At 37.2% G+C, this 9,053-nt stretch overlaps 1 protein-coding gene across 3 annotated transcripts in view; it reads left to right on the top strand.

Moving 5' to 3' along the window:
* The window catches only part of PTPRG (protein tyrosine phosphatase receptor type G), a 744,445-nt gene extending 736,494 nt beyond the window's left edge, over positions 1-7,951 (top strand). For all 3 annotated transcript variants that reach the window (XM_060111286.1, XM_060111288.1, XM_060111287.1), the window contains 2 exons: positions 2,777-2,912; positions 3,482-7,951. In XM_060111286.1, the coding sequence (XP_059967269.1) occupies positions 2,777-2,912; positions 3,482-3,628 (283 nt within the window). In that variant the 3' untranslated portion in view covers positions 3,629-7,951. The remainder of the gene's footprint in view (positions 1-2,776; positions 2,913-3,481) is intronic.
* The last annotated feature ends 1,102 nt before the right edge of the window (positions 7,952-9,053 follow it).

Genomic DNA, 9,053 nt, shown 5'->3' on the forward strand with positions numbered 1-9,053 from the left:
AATGAGGAAACATGAGACAATTCAATAAAAAATGCTGGCACAGAGGGAGCAAAGACTGCTGCCCTGTCCTGCATGTCCTGCCCTCTGCAGTCTGCTGCATACAGTGGGATGTGGCTCCAGGACCTTGCTTCAGACATGTAAGCTCCCCCATCCATTAAACCATCGGTGTCTCTGTTGCTGACTTGGGCTCTTTCTTTGGTCTTGAGGCTGGGCAAGTACAGGGCCTGCAGGCCTGTGGCATGCAGCCCAACAACCGTGAACTCAGGTAATCTGCCAATGTAGCAGGCGTCAATCCCGTACATGGAAAGTGAAAGAAAGAGTATGTGTGAGATGGAAAAGATTCAGAAAAGGCTGACCATGTTTATGGAGCATAGAAGACTAGTTATCAAGGTATAGTTGGATTGCCAGATATATTAGGAAGTGACTGAGTTTTGTGATTCTGTATTTAGATGAGGATCAATATTCTAATCATGTGCTTCATCTGAAGCACCCACTGAATAGGGAACAATTTTGAGTCACTGGGATTGGTGTCTTGATCAGGAGGTACAGTAGAAGGTCAGATAGACTTAGGAATCATTTGTCTTAATAAATGTAGGTTTAAATAAGTAAATGGGGATGAAATTAGGCTAGGCAGTAGGAATGAGGAATGTTAGGGGCTGATGGATGGAAAGTGGGGACTGGAATATTGGATTCCCATGTGGTAGGAGAGCTTGTACATGGGGAGTGATCCTGTGAATGAGCTGGAAGTAGACAATGTTGTGGTTCCTGGATGTGGTCTCTGATAGTTGATTTTATAGGTCACATTCATGGTGAAAGCTAAGTGTGGTATGTATCCCTAAAGATGACCATTTTTATAAATGTCAGGTTGGAATACAAAGCAAAATTTGCACTATAGTTGTGGCATTGTCTGACCATGGAATTTTGTGATATTATTCCTTCTGAACCTTTGTTCACATTATTTGTTAAATAAACCAAATCAGCACATTTTAAAACAAGGATTAATAAAGCAAATATATGTTAAAAAATGCTGGCACAAGTGGTTATCCATTGGAAAAATAACTAAATTCAGACCCCTACCTTACATCAAAACAAGAATAAGCTTCCAATGAATTAAACAATTATATGTAAAAAAAAAAAGTAGAAAAATATAGGAGAATATTTTTTAAATACTGGGGTAAAGAAAGCATTAACAAACAAGATTCCAAAAAAGCTAAAGATTGATAAATTTGATTATATCTAAACTACATTTCAGCATTAACAGAAACAACCACAAACAATGCTAAGAGAAAGGAGAGACTGAAAAAAATACTTGCAACATGTACTGCAGATAAATAAAATAACTCCTAGAAATTCATTTAAGAGACATACCCAATAGAAAAATGGCCGAAGTATATTAATAGGCAGTTTCAGAAGAGGAAATACAGATGGGTCAATAAACATAGAAAGATACTCAACTCCCCTGGCAACCAAGGAAATGCAAATTAAACCAACAGTAAGATTCAAGTTTTCACACATCAGACTGGCAAAAGCCAAACTTTAAAATGATGAGGAGAAACTAGTATTCTCTGGCTGGGAGGAGTATGGACAGGTAACAACACGTGGGAGAGAAATACCGCAGTGTCTTTAAAACCAAATGGGCGTACCCGTGACCTAGCTCTTCTCCGCATGGCAAGGTGCTACTCTGTACTACTCTGCTATGTGCACAAGGCACAAACAACCTAAATGTCCATCCATGGGGAAGTGAGGACATCCGGTATGCATGCAGCAGATTAAATAATGAGCCGGATTGACATGTACTGATATCCTTAAATCTAGGAAGGCTGTACACTAAATGCATAACAGTTTTTCCCTTAGACAGATTACCTCTGAAGTTGGGGTGGTGGTTAGGGAGACGTTGGCTTTATTTGCATTACAGAAGTGAAAACATCTGTACTGTTTTAATTTCATGTAAGAATAAATTTAGAAACAATATTTAATCGTTATTAACAGAACAGTGGACACAGGGCATCTAAATTCTAGTCTCATTTCTGCCACCAACCAGCAACACCTCCTTGAACAATTCATTTAATCCATCTGTTTTCTCATCATTAATATGGAAACTATGTGCCACACAGGTTCCTGTAAAAACTGAAGATGCCAACCTGGCCTGATGAAAAAGTCTGCTACCCTTCTAAGCCTTTTTTGTGCCTGTGTGTGAAGCAAAGAGAACCATATTTTTCCAAGAATTTTATAGAAGGTGCTCATACTTGGAAACTTCCACTTCAGTGCCAAAGATAATTACTAAACTCATTTTGGAAATTCTCTGACTGCATTTTGAGCCACATATTTCCATTTTTATTCATATTCTGGAAGTTCAATTTAGCCCTTCGGGATTGTTAAAAAAATGTTTTCCAGAGCCTTTCACCACTTTCTACTTGTCTCATAGCCTCTAGTTAAAATTCTCGTATTATTTTTCCTACTACATCACCCAGCTTGTCCCTGACATCAAATCTTCTTACAGCCCTCCCAAGTCTAATTTTGAACTTCTAACCTCATATTAGACATCAAGGTAAACATCTGGTAAGCCCGTCTGAGAGATGTCACATTCAGAAACAAATGTCACCTTTATGCTAACCTCTAAATCTCTGCCCTTGTCCAGCATTTCATTCATTTTTGTGTTCTAGAGTAGATATCAATACAGTCTAACTAGCTTCTATGGAAATAGGTGATGGTAATTTTGTTCCAATATATACTGTCCTTTAGTGAATCTGAAATAGCTTTTTTTTGCCTCCCCAAGGTACGGCGCAGTTTCTGCAGGAATGCTATGTGCCCTTACCACCTTGTCCCAGCAGCTGGAGAATGAAAATGCTGTGGATGTGTTCCAGGTTGCAAAAATGATCAATCTGATGAGGCCTGGAGTATTCACAGACATTGTAAGTACTCTGCTTATTTGTGAAACTTGTACATCGTTTGAAACTCAGCCTCACCCTTTAGAACAGTGGTTCTGATTGGGGGTGACTTTGACCCCCAGGGAATGTTGGGCAATGTCTGCAGACCTTTTTTAGTTGTCACAACTGGAGATGGAGTTAAGTGAGTAGAGCCCAGGGATGCTGCTAAATGTCCTGCAACGCCTAAAACAGCCCTCCACAATAAAACATTAGCTGGCCCACATGTCCAAAGGGCTGAGGTTGAGAAACTCTGCTTTCTAGAATATGGTATCCTCTGATTATAAAATATGGATATCCTATTATCTGAGTGGACTGTCAACACTGAGAATTCATTCCAAGGTAACAGGGATCAAAAGGACATGAAGAAGGTGTAGGTCTTGATTATAAAGGATTCAAGAGATTATTTTTTAAGTGTCTGAACTAGCAGAGACAGAATTCCTGTTTCTCTAGTATATTTTTCACATTTACATTTTTATTCAGTATTTCCACCTGAGATGAAATAAATGATTAAGCTGCTCTTTGGCTCAAAAAACTGTCTCCCTCTTGTTTTCCAGGAACAATACCAGTTTGTCTACAAAGCAATGCTCAGCTTGGTCAGCACTAAAGAAAATGGAAATGGTCCCATGACAGTGGACAAAAATGGTGCTGTTCTCATGGCAGATGAATCGGACCCTGCTGAGAGCATGGAATCTCTAGTGTGATCAGAATCCTGAAAGGGCACTTAATTTGTAAAACTTCTGAAGACTGAGAACTTTTTTGAGGCCTTTTTTTGCCAGACTCGACGTTATACAATAACCCGGTTACTTTTTTACACTGATAAAAAGTTTTGATATTTATTTTTTGCCATTTTATGTCTTAATGGTATCCTACTGAGCATTTGCACCTCTGTTCATTTCACACAGTGAAACGCGGTTTTACCTAGTTTGCACTATCTGATCAGTGTTACTGCCTATAATCTAATACTAAAGCAAACCCTGATGTGACATTCCATGACAGCACACATGCTACTTTTTAATTCAGTACAGTGAAGGTCTTTGTTACGACAGTGAATCTTGGTTTTTTTAATTATTATTACTATTGTTGCTAAAGCAGTTGCATTCTACTAGCAGGCAATGCTGTACTTTTCCTCAGTTCTCCTCTTCTATTTTTTTCAAGGCACTGTTCAATACTCTATGCCTTCTGTAGTTTAATGGAGTGAATGAGCATTGTTTTCTTTTAAAGAATAGCAGGTGTGGGGAAGCTACTCTGAAGGTCTATCAAACCTCATGGCCTTGAAACAGTTTCATTTATGATGGTGAAGATAGCCATTAAGAAAGTAGAAGGTTTGAGTTGTTTCATGTGAACATCACTTATTAGTTACAAAGTTATATTCATAGCTTAAAAATATGCCCAATTGTGTCAAAATAAAAGATATCTCTGTATTACAGTTTTCACAGTAGCTATGTGGACAGTGTGTGTTGTTTCCATTTTGACTCTCTGAAATAGCTACACCCCAAAATCAGGGCCATCTTTTACCAAAGAGAGATGGCAATATTTTATATAACTCCAGTTATGAAACCCTTTAGTGAATCTCCATTAATGCTTCATGGTTTATAATACAATACCTCATCGCAGGTGGAATAACGAAAATCTTTGCAGGTGTGTAATTTTGAAACTAGTCCTCTAAAATATTCCTATTACTCCTATGGCAATCTAATAAAAAACTACCTATATAGCTAACATTCTTACATTCTTTTCTTTCCTTTTTTTGCCAAATGTTTCATGATAAATAATCTCATAATTACATGCATTCTTCTACTTAGGATTAAACTGAAAATACTGTATTAGCAAAAGTCTTTGGGACTATCTAGATTCCCACACATGGATAAACCTGATTTGGAGAGAGAAAATTAGAATCTTGAGTGAGAGGTGATAGTGACATTTTCAAACAGTTTTTAAAAATAGGAGACAGCTTTGTATGCTTTTGTGTAGTTTAGCCTCAAGAACAGATAAAAAGAGACTGCTCATCATGACACAGAGCCCAAGGAAGTAATTTCTTGGAGCCATATTCACCCTGCTGTACATCATGGGAAAATTAGGAGCATTAATAAGAAATTTCAGTTCAGTTATTTAGAAAAATAAGCTACTTACTGAGATCTGTTTCTTCGACTGCACATTTGCTCTTGAGGGATGACTTCTGTCAGAAGTGAAACCATCACCAGAACTAGGCCTGTTAAGAAGAAAAGGGTTTTGGTTATTTTTTATGTCAATAAACTTTGACCAAAAGTCCATACTGGCTATTATCATACCATCTGGATAGGCATTAAAATATTCATGATAATCAGCCTTGAGATTCTGTTTATCTTGAGTTGGGTTTCTATGAAGTTTGTCAGAGTGGACCTGAAGGAGCAAAGCTGCTAAGGAGAGAGAGGCTACAGGCCTAGCCCAGGATTTCTAACACATAGGCCAGGTCAACGGAGTTTCCGTGAACTACATAACTTGCCAGGGTTCATCTCGTCTTTTCATCACATAGATTCAGCCACACAGAACAGTCCACTGTTCACGAACTGTGTAGGCTAGGTTGAGAAAAGATGTACAAGGGAGCCAAGTTTGCTGAACTGTATGTGCTAGAGGACACAAACCCCTTTACCGCCCCGCTGCTCCCATCAGAGGTGACACAAGGAAGCTCTGCCTAACACTTAAGAAAAACAGCTTTAACACAGGAACACTACAGTTGCCGGCTGGCTGAGGGAAATCAGTAAGGGAAAGGTTTCACATCATGGCAAGAGCTGGATCATTTTACTCAATTAAGTAGGTTCCTCTAGTTGTACAGACTATTGATATGAGCGAATTCTTCTCAGTAGATGGTACAGTGGACTTGACTTTCAGAAGTAACATTCAAGTTGGGGTTCATGGTCCCTCTGTCATTTTTTCTTAACAAAAGTAAACACTGGTTACAAGACACATGGCAAGTATTCCCTTCTGTGCTATTACAGAGGGCTCAATTCATGGAAATGCATACCCTCCAATTCTGTGACCATCTCTTCCAGGGCTATCAGAATCATGATAAAAGAGAGATAACTAGTAAGTACAATAGAAACATTACAAGGATGGCTTAGGAGTTCTCTGTGAGCAATTGTGTGTCTGTAGCGGTCTGGAACCAAAGTCTACAAATCCCGACACCCTGAACTATGAGCAATTGCTATTTGCCCATCTTGCCAAAGTGGTCCAAACACACTTCACTGAGGAGAGTTATAATCAGCCGTTCCTCACTCTGACCATGGAGTGTATCCTCACTATTATTCTTCATCTGTTACTGGCAAATATATGCTTGCATCTTTCCAGAGGCAAAGATGGTGTTCTCTTTGAGACATAAGCACATTGCTTAACTACATAACAAGGTTATTACCACTTGCACTCAGGAGGAAAGGAAATAGCTATTGCAAACTAATCTGTGCTATGTTATAAAAGTAAGCTTTTGGGAGTGTATGAATTTAGCTCTAGGTAAGCAGAACGCACACATCATTCAAAACTGAATTGCAAAGATCAGAACAAGTGGCCATGCTGGACATCAGAAAAAACACACCCTATTGCCATCAAGACAACTCTTCCTTCATCTAAAAGCCACAATATCATCTTTCATATTTTAAAAAAAGTTTCCTTCTGAAATTCAAGATGATTAAAATTAGGTGAATTGGTTTTCCTATGTTGGCGCTTTTAAGAGTCAATTTCGAGTTGAAAAGTCCAGCAAGATCAGAGAAGGTTATGGCATTTAAGGTCTGGCTGTTGGAGGTTTTAGCCCAGAGTGACATACTGAAATCAGCAAATAACCTTAATTACTTTATAATGACACAGCACAACTGCCTTGTTATGAATTTTTTCTTAAATGAATATACACTGTATTTAAAAATTAAAATATAGATACCAATTTACCAAAGATACATACTACTAATTCTAAGCAAAAAATTTAAAAAAAGAAACCCAAACTCATCATATTTTAAGAAATAATAATCAAAATGTAGTTTGTCTTAAGAATTTAGCAGTTATACTGGAAAATGCATTTTCAACTGCTATGCCCTAAAGTTTATGTTCAAATGGTGCCAGTGAATTTTTATATGAAGGGAAAATGCCTGCTTTTTTTTTTTTTAAACAGCTGTAATTTCACTTACCCCTTTGCGCTTGCCCTTAGTTGCCACTTAACATACGATATTGGCTTTACTTATCTCTAGAAAGAAGGCATGCTACAAATAGGAAGGAATTGTAATAATGATATTTGGCCTCTACTTTGTCTTAGCTGTTAAACTGTTTTTAGTATTTTTGTTAAATATTTGCAAAGGGAAGCATTTTCTACAGAGGATAATTAATTTCAAGAAAAATATCTTGAGTTTTAAGAAATAAACATCTCCAGAAAAGGAGACAGCCGATTTTATAAAATGTTGCAACTCTCCAACATTTGGGGTAGTGACTCCTTTTTTGTTAGGACATTTGAAACTAGCAAGCAGCCATTGTTTCTAAAAAAAAAAAAAAATTCAGCCTTCATGTTGATTCATGTCTCTTTCACTTCATTTTGAAATAGCTAAAATCATTAAAACTGTAAATATTTTGTTGCTTGGATAAGCATCTTCTGGGAACTTTGTATCTATGGTATATAATCATAGAATTTTATATTTTCATATAAAGCTAATTTTTTTCTAGTTTCAACTCTGTCATAGTTTTTTTTTTTTTCCTTTGTGGTGGATATGTGAATTCAACTTTCTGTGTATTGAAGTAGCAAGAACCATCTTTGCATTCCAAAAGAATCCAACATGTGTTATTTCTTTGAGGAAGTGATTGTGAAAGTTGGGTTTTCTTTTTTAATTTCATTGACCATTTGTGCAATAGGAATTAGACATAATTAGTCACTGAATACAGTCGTTGCATTGACCCATTTGGAAAAAGTGGGGGTTTTTTTGGGTTTTTGGTTTTTTAATTTGTTCGGGGGGTTTTGTAACCTGAAATTTTTCCCTTTTTTCTTCTGTTTAAAACTGTATCAAATCATTCTATTATAGTGTTATTTAATATGTAAATTGTATTGCTATACATAAAATAAAGTATGGTTTTTGATGTATTCATTAGTGCTGAGCATTTCTATGAAAATATCTACATCCAATAAAATCAGATTACTCATTTCTCTTAATAGATCACATTTATACCCACAGACCCTTGGTCTTCGTTTTCATGGTAGTAAAATGATTATTAGGGGCCATTTTACATAGGCAGAAAACCAGAAGTGTCTTTTCTGAGCTCCTCCTGCTTTAAAGAGTAAACAGTGACAACACTGTAACTGCATGTTGGGTCAAACTTTATTCGCTTTATGAGTCTGCTGCTAAGTTATAAGTAGAATTATTATTTTCTCCAGTGTATCAACTAGATTTGTAAGCAAGTTCTCCCTCTTAATTCTTACTGTGTAGGATGAAGGATATCTCTTGGCAAGACTTTGGGAGAATCTATGAAATACATATATAGGATTGCTACGATTGCTTCTACTTATGAGGAATTTTGCCATTTCCAAACAGGAGCCCCAAACTTGGCAGCTTGGGTCCACCATTATCTCTGAACTTTTAGAGGCCCCACATCAGGAATTCAACTCTCATTATCAGGGCTCCAATTTTTGTTTCCACAAAGATAAAGAACTGATAGTTCATTCTCCATAACTAACTGGGAATTTAAGAAACAGTGTATTAACCTTTTCCAGTGGTATCTAGAAGAAAGACCAACTCACCACAAAAGAATGAATCTCTCTAATTACATAACCCAGTCTTCCTCACATTACACCCATGGGGACTCAATACTCTGTATCACAGAGTACACAAGAGGTCACAAATTGTTGACCTGTAGAACATATTCACTCTACAGATACATTTAGGCCATAATTTTAGAAACTCTTCTTAGTTTCCAACATGTAAAAAAACAAAAAACTTTTTCTTTAAGATTCAGATTTCAAGCTCTTTTCAAAAATTTTGGTGGTGTTACAACACCAGGCTCCTGTTCTCACGTGGGCACAACAAGCTGGAGAGGAGTAGCTGTTGCCCCTTTTAGGTGATGCATGTACTCTCCAGTTCACCAGAGTCTACATCTGTCCCATTACGTTATGTCTGCCCATCGTCA

Source organism: Mesoplodon densirostris, chromosome 10 (assembly GCF_025265405.1).
Source record: "Mesoplodon densirostris isolate mMesDen1 chromosome 10, mMesDen1 primary haplotype, whole genome shotgun sequence".
Taxonomy (NCBI): Eukaryota; Metazoa; Chordata; class Mammalia; order Artiodactyla; family Ziphiidae; genus Mesoplodon; species Mesoplodon densirostris.